Source organism: Nymphalis io, chromosome 20, assembly GCF_905147045.1.
Source record: "Nymphalis io chromosome 20, ilAglIoxx1.1, whole genome shotgun sequence".
NCBI lineage: Eukaryota > Metazoa > Arthropoda > Insecta > Lepidoptera > Nymphalidae > Nymphalis > Nymphalis io.
In genome coordinates, this window is record NC_065907.1 from 60806 (window position 1) to 76783 (window position 15978).

At 34.4% G+C, this 15978-nt stretch overlaps 1 protein-coding gene across 3 annotated transcripts in view; it reads left to right on the top strand.

The window, feature by feature from the left end:
• LOC126776277 (fibroblast growth factor 3) overlaps window positions 1–15978 on the top strand; it is a 175675-nt gene that overhangs the window by 44066 nt on the left and 115631 nt on the right. For all 3 annotated transcript variants that reach the window (XM_050498614.1, XM_050498615.1, XM_050498616.1), the window contains one exon: window positions 6380–6972. In XM_050498614.1, coding sequence (XP_050354571.1) covers window positions 6753–6972 — 220 coding nt within the window. In that variant the 5' untranslated portion in view covers window positions 6380–6752. The remainder of the gene's footprint in view (window positions 1–6379; window positions 6973–15978) is intronic.

The following is a 15978-nucleotide window of genomic DNA, read 5'->3' on the forward strand; positions in this document are numbered from 1 at the left end:
CAAAAAAGAAACAAAAAGGTAAACAATATCCTCCTTGGTTCACTAAGGTAATGATAAATTTATATAAAGAGAAACAAGTTTTTTTAAATAAATACAAAATATATAAAAACCCACTTGATGAAATTTCATTACGTCTTTTGAGCAAACGTTGTGCAGATTTATCGAAAATTTGCTACAATAATTACATTAAAATTGTTGAAGAAAATATTAGTAGAAATCCTAAATATTTTTGGTCATACCTTAAGGGCAAACAAGATAATAGTACCGCACTCCCAGGCATAATGACTTACAAACAAAAAGTAATGAAATCGGGATCAGAAATTTGTAACGAATTTGCCTTGTATTTTGCTTCTGTTTACACACAATCTCAAAGTTCATATACATTACCATCTTATAGTAATCAATGTAAACATGACTTTGGAGCGTTCACTAATTTTGTAATATCGCGAAGACAGATTTATCAATACTTAAAAAGACTTGATACAACTAAAGGGACAGGTTATGATAATATCCCTCCTATATTTATTTCTAAATGTGCATGGGTACTAAGTTTCCCTTTATATTTATTATACAACGAATCACTTCGCTCAGGTGTTTTTCCCGATAAGTGGAAAATAGCTAGGATCGTACCAGTATATAAGTCCAAGGGTAGTGAGTGCATTGAGAATTATAGACCGATTTCCATACTTTCCACTTTTGCCAAAGTATTTGAAGCAATAGTTTACCCATATCTAGAATGTCATGTAAAGCAAATGAATAATAATAACCAGCATGGCTTTATAAAGGGTCGATCTACAACATCAAATCTTGTTTCGTACAGTGAATTCATTGTGCCAGCTATTGATAACCACAAGCAAGTTGACGCAATTTATACCGATTTAACCAAGGCTTTCGACAAAGTTTCGCACGATATTTTACTCTTAAAACTAAGCAAGTACGGATTCAATGGTAATATGCATGAGTGGTTCAAATCATATTTATACAATAGACAACAATTTGTTGTCTTAAAAGGTTTTAGCTCGAGTCTATATAAAGCCTGCTCCGGGGTTCCTCAAGGGTCACACTTAGGACCTTGGCTCTTTAATATCTTCATTAATGATATTTGCGATACGGTACATTATAGTAGAGTATTTTTATTTGCGGACGATTTAAAATTAACGAAAGTAATAAACAACTTAGCTGACTCAGAGCTCTTACAGGCGGATATTAATGCTATATATAATTGGTGTAAAAATAATAAAATGGAATTAAACGTCAGTAAATGCAAGCATATAAAATTTACGCGGAAGCTCAATATAATCAAAACAATATATAGCATTGATAACATCAAGTTGGAGGAAGTTTTTGAAATAAGTGATTTGGGTGTCATTTTTGATGACAAGCTTACTTTTGTCCCGCACTTCAATAAAATAATTACGAAAAGTTCCAAAACGTTAGGATTTTTAATTAGAAATGGTAAACACTTCACGAATAACACGAAAAAAATAATCTATAACGCTTACGTGCGTAGTGTACTGGAGTACGGTAGTGTTGTGTGGAATCCTTGTTACAATGTACATCGTCTGCGTATAGAGAGAATACAGAAGCGATTTGTATATCATCTATCCAGAAACAAAAAAACCTCATACAATAAATCTAATAAAAATTACAGCAATCTCTTGAAAGACTTTAATATGGATAGTCTCTCTGTACGCAGACAATTATTAGATCTCTCTTTCCTATTTAAGATAATTCGTAACGAGATCGACTGTACTTACTTACTTGAAAAGATATACTATCGTATTCCAAGGCGCAATGTTCGTAGTTTTCTGGGCACTTTTGATGTCAGAATATCAAAAACGAAATTAGGATGTAATGCACCAATGCCTAGATCATCACGGTTGTACAATGGTTTTTGTCAAGATCTAGATATTTTCAATGACTCTGCCATGATTTATCGTAAACGGGCGCTAGAATTGTTGAGAGATGCAAATAAATAATAAATAAATAAATAAATAATAAATAATGTTATCTTAATTTTATTTTGTATTAATTAGTATATTTTTAGTAATTTTTTTTGTAACGTAAACTTTGCATGAATTTAATGAATTATTTAATTTTAATTTGTACCTATATCAATTTCAAACTATTTGTGTTATTAATTTTAATTTTATTAAGTGCATGTTTATTTTTTTATGATCTTTAATTTGTACCAATTTGGACTTTTTTTTTTTTTTTTTTTAATCTTTCTACTCATGTTGCTATAATTATGTGTTAATGTATTTTTAAAACAAATATTGTAATTGTTGTGGCTACTTTAAAAAGCTTCACATGTTAGCTATTTTCACTAAATTGTTTTACATTTGTCATTAAAACATGTAGTAGCTACTAGTGGTCCTTAAAATAAATAAAATAAAAAAATAAAAATAAATTATTGTCTCTGTTTTACGACTTATTATTTGACAGGGCTTAAAAAGCGCGGTCATCGCTGTCAAGCGCTTACTAAAAATCACATAAAAAGATTATTATTAAATTTTATGTTGTGGGATTGAGTTCTTGGCTAGTAATAAAAATAATACGAACACGTCGAGCTGAAATGTGCTGCTATTATCATATTTTAGTTCTACAGAATTATACAACTTAGGTTTAATGATAGTCGAGCATCTATAAACCGATTTCGAAAAAAGGAGGATCGCTTTTATTTACGCGTATATTTAAGCATCATATATAGTTTTAACTTATTATACTTAGCAGTTTTCTTGTTACTTTAAGCACGTGACATCAATTGGCATGGTAAAGGCAGATGTTAACTACAGGCACAAGGGACATGACATCTTTGTTCCCAAGATTGGTGGCGCAATGGCGATGTAAGGAATGGTTAATATTTCTAACATCGCCAGTGTCTATGGGCGGTGGTGACGACGTAACACCGGGTAACCCATTTGCCTGTCCGCCTACCTATAATATAAAAAGCAGCCTAAACTGCTTTTACGACAAAGCGTCTAACATGTACTTGTAAAAGTTTTTTTATCAATGATAATATATTAAATATATTAATATAATATAGTAAAGTTGAAAACAATATTAATGAAATAACACTTTATGTATTAATATTGCTTTAAACATTCGGTTTGTTTATATGTTTGCGTAATTTCGCGTCTCAAAGACTTATTATAAGTAATTGATCCCCAAACGTGAGTCTATATAGTACACAAGGACATGTCAAGTGAAAATGTAATTTAGTCAGTTCATTGACCTTCGCATCATTATCAGACAACAGAAACGTTGCATATTCAACATTCTAGACGAACGATTTGTGGCCGCCATCTTGCTTAAAATAGACAATATCACTACTAATAAAGTGTAAGCTCGCTCACACGAATACTCTCTGTACTCGTACATATACAACATACAGTAACACACACAAGACGCATGGCTTTATTAGAATTATTTTTAATGTTGTCGATCCCAGAGAAGTGACAATGATCTCATCAAGAGTAAAAACGTTATGACGTAATGCGATAAGTTACTGTAAACAGTTTTAAAAATACGAGACGATTTTTTTAAATTTAGTTTTTAATAAAAAGGTGTGTTGTGAAACAAGAGCGCTCATTACAACACGTGGCTTCACACGTCACTTAGAATACATTCAATCATTCTTTGCATAATTCATTCAACGTATCCGATGTCTGATTGATGAGTGATCGTTTGAACTTCATTACCTGTTTCAAAAACAACAATGGCGTGTACCCAATTATATTCTTAATTAATGGTGCGGTTACCACTCGTATTTGCTTCATTTGTAATCTGGGCTACTTAATCTCGCGATGGGCAAATTATATTTCATACATGTTGACGCCCGAGGTCAGTGAGGTCAACTTCTTCGTTAACTCTTTTTGAAATCTTTATTTCTTAGAGTACCTTATGAACACGAACATTTAACCAAGTTTTTAATGAAGAGCTACATTTATATTAAATGTAAACTATTTTAAAAATATTAAGACATATTTTGAACTTTTGGTAAATCCTTGGAAAATCATTTTTTTGTTTTGAAAATGAAACATTAGAAGCACAAGTTACATATCAAACAAATATGTTTATTATTTAACGGTAATTAAAAAAAAAATCAATTCATATAGCAAAATTTATATATTCCATGTTTCCAATCGATAGATAGGTAGTTAATACTTGAGAGAGATATTCTAAATAATAATACTTTTTCTTATCTCAATTTCCTTATCAAGATAAAACAACCGCCGGTCCGGCTCTCGTATCAGTTTATCTGAAACTAGATTTAAATGTTTTGTACTTTCTAAGACACTTACGGATACATAATTGCCAGTTAATCTTGCTGTTCTATATTTCCATGCAAAATTAAATAGAGATCTTTAAAGTTATATTTCTTTAAAATTTTGTGTGTATGTTAAGTATAAGTATGAAAATTTGCCAACTGACATACATAAGTCTTACAGCATTAATTATCTAATAACGACTTTATTTGGTCTCTTATCAAATCATCACTATATTTGTAATATTTATTAACAACCCCAAGCTTTTGAATTGATTCTAATTTCTAGAGCAACTGAATCTTTATGCTAAAATCGCCCATTTACCTCCTAACTCTTTAGATGTAATAGGAAAATGAATTTATTGTCTAATTCGAAAGCGCGAAACGATTCCTCAAACAGCATTTTAATGCTTCAAATTAAAAATAAATCATGAAACACGGCGGTTAGATCAATTTGTTCTGTTCGGTTTCGGTGGTGACCCGCTAACGAGACCGTTACTGCGGGGAGACGGTAGCTAACGGATACCCTATCGACTGTTTGTAATTGATATTTCACGTCACTGATGTTAAGCGCCAATACGTTTTCAATTGTTGTATGATACTGATGATATTTTTATGGTCAGATGAATGTCGTATTTCAGAAAGAATCGTCGATATAAATGGGCAAGAAGAGAAGAAACGAGAGCAGAAGAAAACATTTATTTCGCCGATCTCATTTGGACGGGAAATGTAATATGTCTATTGAAATAGATATTATGTTTCATAAATCTTCAGAGAAGCTTTTTTATTAGTATTAATTGTTTTTAACATTCATATTTTATACTAAATTATAAACTAGTCGAATTGACGTATTTTCTGTTTGTGTAGATCGCGGTAGTGCCTCCCCACTGTTTGCATTCCTATAGCTCTTCAGGTGCACGCGTGAGGTCGCATATCATTATCAAATAAATATACAAACTATTATTTCTAGTATGGGTTTTTATATTCTTCCTTGTCACATGTCTATCCACCAACCCGCAATATGACGACATGACGGAATTAACTCTAAACTACCTTTAGAAGAAGCATTTCCTTTGCGCTATATATTATTAGTTACTCGGGATAAGAAGATGAATATAACTAAGCAACGAGTCATAAATTTTATTAAGTAAATAAGCCGATTACGACTTAAAACGTACATACGACTACATAACACTTTAGTAGATATGAACTGGGGGTACCTAACTGAAGGTAATCTGTACAATCTAATTGTGTAGCGCTAGTTTTTACAAAACGATTGCAATCGAACTGCGACCAACGATGACGAAAAAATATCGTTTACCATTTAAAGTGTTACTGGTAACGATCAGATGTTTTGTCTTGATAAATTCTATATTGGTGTTATTATTTCGTACAACGCTTACTTTAGTTTCAAACGCTGACGCTGGAGAAATATATCGGCATCTGCTACATTTGACGTGGTAATCCGTTCGCTGCAATATTTAAAAATAACGCCTCCCGAATTAGAACATTATACAAAATAGGAATTAAGCTTACGAATCGTGTTATTCTATTGCGTAAGCGCTTTGCATTCAAAAACAATTTAAGTTTCTCATCTGTCCACAGTTTATAAAGAACTTCCTGGACTGAATTAAATCCACGGCCGATTATAAAGTGTTGGATTTTTAGAAGTGTTTGATTTTCACATTTCAGGTCTGTGAAGCAAAAATTGTGCGGTTTTGTAAATTTTTTTATAGCTGTGTATATATTTTTAAACAAGCTTAACCTGCGAGACATTATTCGCTAACATGAGCATTTTGTGACAAGAGTGGGAGCCGTGGGAACAACTGGCTCGCTGACGTTTAAACATTTTTACTAGATTACGCATATTTCGTTTCGAGATTATTTCGACTTAGGCCTCGTGTAGCTTGTGTGACATAATACCTCTCAAATTTAAAAACAACAATGGTAGACAATGTCTTTAGGCAGAACGTATCGTAAAATTGTTACGAAGAGAGTGAATATATTAACCATCAATAAATATGTACGTCTTTGTAAGAGGGGTATCAATTACAATGTAATTCATTTATAGACTGAATGCTATTATTAATATGAGGCCATTATTTGTTACAGATTGTGAGACGGCGCCCGCAAAACCTCGGATCGCTTGCGGTTTTTAGTAACACGAGTCGCGTTACAAATTCCAAGTGGTGCAATACACAATGCATTATCACACGCGTGCGCGACATCTCACTCGGCGAATCGAACGAAATCTGTCCACTTGAAAACGGAAGCAAACTGATCAAAGCTGCTGGAGAGTTCATTATGCGTATTGATAGATCGTTTAAGCGAACTGTGTGTTGAATCAGTCCCAGTTCGGGCGCCACTACTCGATACGATTATATCGCGGACGTGTGTAAGAGTGTGCGTGTGTTTGTAAGTGTGTGGTATGCGCTCGTGTTAAGGCGTGACGGCGCCCGCGCGGCTGCCATGGGCGCGGCGCGCCATGTCTCAGCGCACGCGCCCTCTGCGGCTGCTGATCGCTGCGCTCGCGCTGGCGTCGTGCGCCGCGGCCCCCGCGCCGGAGCCGCGCGCGCAGCGCTCCGCCAACCTGTCCCACATTACGGGCACGTCCCGCACAATACAGATGTTCCTCAAGAACCGCTATCTCCAGCTGATGCCCGATGGCACCGTCAACGGCACCACAGACGTCAACAGCGTTTACAGTGAGTAATTTATCATTTTAAACTGTTATAGGAAACTACAATTTATAATTAGATGTATGAAAACGTATTTGTTATTTTCACTGAGATATATATGTAAACATATATTTCTTCTATTACATTGATTATGAAGCGCGATATAAATATTTCAATAAAACGATTACCGCAAAACAAAATCGTTAACATGTTGGTGTCGGTGTCGAACGGTTCTCTCAACGCAATATAATCGTTACGTGCATTTTTCCTGGTATTTCGTTTCTATTTCGCGGTATGATGCTGTAAATGAACCCGAAGCGCATTATTATGTCATACTATATCGAGTTCCCGGAAACCCACAGCAGTAGACAGGCGGCGGGACAACAGACGTGTGACGCGACGACGTCTCACATTCATAGATATAACGCGAAAAATATTTAATTTTTAAAGGTATCCTTAGTCTGAAGTAAATACGTAAATATCCTATTGTATCGTTTTGGGTTGTGTAATTATGTGGATTCGAAGCAGATATATCAGGTGAATCTCCAATTTAATTTAAACTTACAAAGAGATATTATAATATCTACGATCGACATAAGTCAATGAAAAAAATAAAGAAAAAGTCAGTACTTCCTTTGAGCGTATTCCACCTCGGTGCTGCAATGCGAGTTATCCCGGGGTACACGTACATGTATACGAATATTTTACACATGACTTATCTATAAAACATTACACCGACAAAGAGATTCTTTTTTAAATATGATATTATTTATTTTTAATATATAAATTACATCTTAATAATGAAAAAATCAATTAAGCCTGCGCGGGCTATACGAAGTAAGTAGATAAACCAATTAGTAAGATGAGGCCTTAAATAGTGAATAATATTATCATAACGGGCTAATTTTTATAGTCACTTTTAAATAATAAAATATAAAAAACAATAAAACACACATGACATTCGTTTTGCATTAAAAAATACTTTTTTAAAGAAACATAAAATATGTTTTTTAGCTCATCGAAAACATTTATGTGGGAACGAGAAAACGGTTGCTATAAATGTTTAATTATAATAAATTATTAATTAATTCCAAATGTAACATATGCAACATTTTAACAAACTTTTTGCTAATGGGAATATTATGTTTTTATCTATTTTATAGTTTACATTTGTGGTAACCAGACGGCGCCCAGACGAGTATTACATAACGACACTCCGCTAACGACGATGCGATATGTCGACGTGTCGTGTTCGTTCGATTCGACGACAAAAATCTATTAGTACTGAAATACAATTATAATAAATAATTAACCCTACTACATTTATTAAGAATGTATAAAAGCATTGGCTATGTAAGCGATGGTTGACATTTCTTACAATGCCAACGTCTAAGGGCGTTTGGTGACCACTTCCCATCAGGTGGCCCATATGCTCGTCCGCCTTCCTATTCTATAAAAATGAGATGAATAACTTTATAGGTACAAATTAATATATAGAAATGTCTGTTTGCATATGCGAACCCAATTGTAGGCGAATAATGTAAAACCGTCACGAACTGGCGGCAAACGATATAAATCACAGATAAATAATACCGACTAAAAAATATAGAGCTTAGATAGAACGGCGCGATTGCCTTTGACGCCTAAATAGCTCGGATATTGTTATTAACAATAGCAATGATCTTGAATTTTAATCTAGGTAATTACACGTTAGGTCGCTGCTTGACTGTCAAATTGTAATAATGACTCAATTATCACGGAGATCGCCGCCGGCGCGACGGTCGGTGGTCGGTGGTCCGTCTGTCCGATTGGGATCATAAAAGTGTAATAATTGCCCAGGTGTCGGATTACGTGTGATTAACTTTAGTTTCTAATATTTAATTGACGTTCCGAACATTTCCACTGCCGTCGTCCAAGTACGGTGTACATGGTGTACGAGTGAGACCTGTTCACTACGCTACACACTATACAATGCAGTACAGTACAAACGGTCGTTAAATGCGCCTTAAAGTTTTCTCGTTAGTTGCCATATTTATTCGATAAAAGTATTTTAGTTTTCTTTAAAATTGAGCTCGGTCTGATGCAAGAAGTTTTCAACTGAATTAAGGTAGATCTATTTTCTAACGACATTGAAGCGGCTGCCTCACTTGTGATAGTATTATATAGATAGGAGCGTTGAGAGACAACTTCCTAATTTATTTTACATATGTAATCAAGTATTGGCATTTCAATGTTTTATTAAATAATATTTCATTTTTAGTTGAAAAAGTCAATATATCAACTGCCCAGACAGCTAAAGTGCGCGTTTCAAAAGAAAATAATTCATATCGATTTCCGCGACTGTCAGTGTATTTATTCAGGCTTTTGAAATTAATAATATATTGAAGTTATTTATTGATGTTTAATATATTATAATGAAATTCAACGAATTCGCGTCGGTGTTTTTAAATGTTAACTATAATTTATAACAAACTAACTTGTCGTTTGTTTTATCGCTAAATACAATAATCGCTATGATAGCGACTGTTGGCCGTCAGTTGTTATTAAGTTACGTATTTGCAACCACAAATAAAATGAGAAGCAAAAACGGACCGCCCTGGAGACTCCGTAAAAATATGTGTTTATACGCGACGTCGATTTGGACACGTATAAAAACGCGATTTGATTGCGGCCGTTAAATTATAAACGAAATCTTTAGTTCGAGATATACTTTAAAGAGAAGTCATAATTAAGTATTATATTCATTTATTGGTGTTTGTTACTGACAAAAAATCTACTCATTTGAAATTTATGCTGTGGGTCTTGTTCAGTGTGATCTTCTAACTTCATTTTTTTGTTTTAGATACTTATATAATACTAGTTTTTAAAATCTCCTAAATCTAAATCAGTATAATGTAAGTCCTTATGCGTCGTCTTTTATTATAATTCTTCGTTGCAAATATACTGAATGTCGGTTCTTCTCAGGACTTTGACTATAAATAAATTTTCATCATTGTGATGAAATTGAGTCGTTCTACGTTCGCCCGTGAAGGTTTCTGGTCCAAAAAAATAATTTTTTATCTTTGTATAATTGTTCATAAATATAAACGTCCTATGGAAGTCCTTTTTCTTCCCGTGCGATACTGGGACGGGCAGCTTGTATTAAATAAAGCTGAAAGGACCGAACCACCTTAATCATATCTTGAATGAAGTTCGAAAAAATACTCCACTTTCTCAGAAGTAATTTAGTTCGTACGGTACAAGATACATTCGTCAACACATTTTGAGCTCTACGTGTGTAATAATACGACACACCAATACTAATTACAAGCACATAGGTACCGCTGTGTTACGTCAACTAAAAATTACTCCTTACGAAAATATTTTCGTCGTTTCCGAATAAATTTAAGGTGAAGGTATTTTTGTTCGCAAAATTAACTTTATGACATGTTGTCTACATATATAATCATAATATTATTAATGAAGCTGATGTCGGTGGTCCCGTCGCTTGTGACGTCAAACAATCGAGGTGTTTTCTTAATAGAAATTATCGAGAGCAAAAGGCAACGAATCCTAGGTTTAATACAATATCGTAATAATCGAGATTGAATTTGAACTTCTTCCCAATATTTTATATAGAAATTGTCATATTTTGTTATTTACATAACTAAGGCAACCTGTCTGCCTTCTTATATGATTATGGACATCTCTGTCCTAGATATTATATAATAACAATTTCCTATATAGTCATGCACGATCAACTCATACTAAGATGGTGTGTCCCTTGTACACTCAACCGAGATCATTCACCGCTCAAAATAGAACATGGCAAAATCTTCCTTCTAGGATGAATGTAGAATGAATATGTCTCCACCATCTTACCGCCAGCAAACTGCGTAAAGTTATGTGTTGACTTTACATTATAAATGTAGAAAATAAATTTCAATTGTGTAAATGACAACGAATGTGAATATGATCGATTATGTTTTCAAGCTATATATTAATGACGTCATCAACTACAACAATAAATCTCGCATAAATTCACTCGTCATCAGTTACCCAAAACGTTTGTTAACGAACTTCAAAGAACAAACAAACAGCCGTGTATGTTTCAATCTCAGTATGCAATGAATTTCAATTTACAAATAATGAATGTGAAAATTTCGTACCGCTCGTGTCTTAATGACCTACGCAATAAATTATTTCGAACGATTATCTTTAGGTATTCTAAATCAAACGGAGATAAATCACGCAGATCTTTTTAAAAACAGATCGTCTTTTATCTTATTTTACTGCAACTTGTTTTATTATCACGCAACGGATTGGGTTTAACCGACTTCAAATAGAGAAGTTCTTCAAAAATATATATCCTAAATGTGTTTATTAAAAACTAATTCAAATTCATTACTTCCATTGATCATTTGTAATAGATTCACAAATATGAAACGTTATAGTGTCCGGTAGTATCACAATAAGAAGCTATTTATATTCCTTTCAGAAGTAGACTATCTTTCAGAAGAAGGGATAAAAACTAGGACGGGCTAAAAAACATCACTATACTTTATTTATGAAGGCTCTTAAGTTACATTTCTTGTAACTTTTGTTTTTTTTTTTTTTATATACACAAAGTAATATAATATTGTTAGGTGGACACAATCGAGGAATTGTTGCTGAGTTATAGCTGTTGGTTTGCACTATCCTGCTTATCTATTTAATGAATCACTTAATTCTAACCGATGCCAACTCACCTAGTCACTTGTAACCCCACTTATAGTATTTTATTGTCGTTAACTTAACTGCCAACGGCCCACTCCCTGATTTTATAATGTAAATTTTATAATTAAAATTTTAAAACTTTATGACCAGTTTCATTAATGAAATTGAAATGTCTCGGTGGAACGAACCCCTTTCACTCGTACACTCCTTGTCAATTTTGCGTGTACGAGTGGATTCTAGCGATAAGAATCGGCATAATACGGTATATTTGTACCTTTGAGTACTTTAACTACTTCATTTTTAGTCCCACTAGTAATGTGTAATCTCTTAAATCAGCCGTCGTGAAATTAACAGCGGCGCTAATTAAGTACTTTTATAAGCTCAATATTTAAACATTCAATACTTAACTGAAGTAGTCTGCTTCAAGTTTGTTTCGCCGACCCGAGCCCCAGCCGCGGTCTCCCAAGGCTCGCGAGCCGAACCAAAGATTATCTCATATCAGAATTCCTATATCTTAAAAAATATTTTCACGCCTTAAATTTATGGACTTTCCAGTCCATAAATCCGTCATCGTCAAAGATGGACCGCGCGATTTCTATTTGTATATGTAATCTCCGATCTGGAGTGGGAAGAACAATGCCGTGGTCTAGTATTTTCTGTTTTCAATATTTTTGGCCTCTTTGCCTGGATCCTATTGTCTTGAGATACCATCTTCATGTGCGTTTGAACCGTAAGAAATATTTACCTAGAATTTTCAGTTTAAAGATCTTTATTTTACTCAAAGAACATACAGTTCACTAAAAGAGCAATTTATTGTTGTGTGTTATATATAATTAGTCGTATCTTATGTGTACAATGAGCCATTCTACGTAAAACACCAGCCAATGAAAATAATTTATTTTTAATATTCTCTTTATGAGGCTTCCAACTAAGTTTCTCATCTAAAAGTAAGCCTAGATATTTTTCTGTATGCGATCTATTAAGTACGTAATTAATCCATAAAGTAGTAATTTTAGTTTCCAAAGGCCCATAAAAGTAAAAGTGTTTTGCAAAAACTCTACAAAATAGGAAATATTTAATATTACAAAACTGCTGACAGATATTGCTTCGGCATCAAGAAAAAGTATTGGGGCAGATGTTGTTGCCTCTACCACCGCTACCACTGCATTTGGCGCGCCACTCGTTGGCGTGATTTGAAACTAATAAGTAATACAGACAACCTTAACGTCTTCAGAACTCGTTGGATTTCCAATTTACAAATTAAAAATAGTTTTATTTCACGAACATAAAAACTATTTATTTTATATGATTGATGGCGTCTAGTCTGTTGGTGTGTCTGCTCACACACAACCTCGAACGAAGCTGCACTTTTGTTACAGCAACACGATGTGCTTCTCCATTTGTAAGAGAATATCAAATAAACACATAATTACTATACTCGTAATAACATAAGAAAGCTTTTGTGTAGATAGAGTATTTGTTTGACTCTCTGTAACTACGAAATCGGTGTTATGTTAGTTTCAATTTTGCGTGTCTGGATTTTTCAAAGAACTGATTTTATTCTACCATTCCTGATACCACTTACGCAACCAGGGGAAGATCTCACAGTAATGATTGTCATTTTAGTGAAAACGACAATATTTTCGGACGATGTCTCTTTAAACCCTTTATATAATAAAGTTAATATCATCATTCAATAAACATTGTATTACTGATAATAGGTTAACTTAATATCAGATCGCACACGTTGTGTTCATAATTACATAGACAGGTACTATTACTTAATTTATAAGCTTACTTTATTAATAAATAAATGCAGTTTATTATTACTAGACAACATATAACGGTCGCGTTACAGTTAAACGTATAGAAGACATACAAAACAATAGAATATATATTTTTGTGTATATTCCGCATAGTTTAGTGAACATTCGCAGATACTAAATAATGTTTCGTACACAGGTCATTCTCCCATGAACTATGTGTGTCGACTGTGGACTGTCGACGGTCGCTATCAGCTTTATCGTCTTTGTTATAAGAGCACGAATTGCTTGCGGCTTGCTAATTGTCTTCTGCCAACTTTTTCTGCAGCTCACGTGTAATATTTTTTTATAAAGATAATGTTCGGAACATTTGTTCCGTTACGCCAATGTAATAGACTCATCGAGATTGAAACATTCGCTCTATCACGTGATCTAGACTAGTATTTTTGGTTTCGAATGACTAGATTTGTCGAATCAAGACCAAGATAATAATCATTTCACTAAGAATCTAGAAATGCGAGATATTTATTTGTATTTTTGTCCCACACGTTGAAAATTTAATTTACAAAATTCTCAAAAAAAAAAGTCATTTCCGTGACAGTTCTGTACTAAGTTCGTCGCATAGTGACCAGATATTTTTGTTAATAGATCGATATAATAATACTATACACCCCACTCCCGAGTGGGACGCACCCGTCAGCCCAGCTTGTATGTACTCATGTTGCCGATGATGACAATCCCTCTCGCTCGTCGATCAACGGGTTCTGATTGTTTCTCGAGCGACAGGCTTTTGAGCATTGATACAAACTTTTTATGGCGGCATGTTATTATTACACAAATTAACAGTTCCGTAGTTTTTTGTCAATTACGTTTTCACTCGGTCTAAAAATTTATTGACTAAAATAATATTTGCGTTCAAACATGAACAAAAACTAATCCGAGTACATAACTTAAGTGTGGTTTTATATTTCCTGTTATGTACTAGTTAACACTCGTATTAACGTCGGGGGGTGTGTCCGGGCGGCTCGAATCAACATAATTCAACCTAACGTCTTAGACCAACAACATCCGAGATGCATATTAGATATTATTTGCGTGTTACAATTCCAAGTATTTCATTTCCTTTTGACCGACTTCAAAAAGGAAAGTAATCCATAAAAAAATATGAATTTAATTGGTGGTAGGATTTTGTGCTAGCCTGTCTGAGTAAATACCACTGACTCGTAAGATATTCTACCGCCAAACAGCAGTATTCCCATCTGCCAGTCTACCTATTTCGTAAAAAAAGAATAGAACAGAAACTTTTTGTCAAACGTACGCGTGTGTTTGTTCTTCTTGTTTCCTATCATATTATGAAAATGATTTTACGTATTATTATCTTAATGTGTAAATTATCAAATGGGAAATCATTCATAATCATTTGATAATTGGTTCAACTTCACAGACTGCCACGCGGCTGCGTTTTGATCTTTTGGAAATGTAACAATATTTATGATTAAAAAACAATAAATTGAACTGCTTCTGATCACGTCTATCAATCTTAGATAATAGCCTGATTCCCTTTAGTGGTGCTCCAGCGGCGCTCAATGCGTCGCCGTGGAGAGACTAGAGCTCAATGAATGCTTTTGATCTTGACACTGACGTAATTGCGAGGACCACAAAACATCTAATCAGACTGGTCTCTCGATTGAAGAAAACAATAAATTTCTCTGCGCTGCGCGCGCACATTCATCTGCGCGAGCGCATCGACGACAGAGAGATTGATCGCGGTACAGCTTAATATAGCAATTTACACCTGTACCGCGCTTCCTGCAACATTATGATCGGTTCGCTTAAGTTTATGGCTATGATTGAACCCTTCGGCGGTGATCGGCGGTGATCGGCGGTGATCGGCGCTCACTGTAATTTTGATTGTGATTTAAAAACTTGATGTGATGTATTCATTACCCTCAGTTATTAATAATCGCCAGCGACCGATTAGATCTGACGACCAGCTTGCGATAATATACTCGCCATTAATACCAACAGCTGCATGTAGATTCCAGGTCGGTTCGGACATTAATCATATTGAAAGAAAAGGTTTTTTGTATCGGTAAGACGTTCGCTATATTGAGTCATCTCGTCTACTAGCGGTGGAAGTCTTTACCGGAAGATAATAGCGATCCGTTCGTTCTACAGGTCGCGGAGTCAAGAGGGAATAACTCGATTTAGGTTCACGGTAATCTTTACAATTTAGATTATAGAAATGAAGCTGTTACGTTCGCTGTAAACCGTTATTATCGAGCCGATCTGAACTTATTATATCGTCCTTTGTTTTGTTCATTGAGCGTTTGCTTCTAACTGCAAATACACCGAGACGAGACAATTATATATTATCTCTATATTATAATATTGTCTGTGTTGTCACCAGTAAATCCAGGTTCGTGGCAGACGCACGTCACATTACAATAACTAATTAAACCAAACTGCCATCAAATTATATAATATTTTAAGAGATATAATGATGGCGACACAAATGTCGCTGGCCGTCGCCCGTCACTCCCTTTTATCTCTGGAACACGAGACGGACGGACGG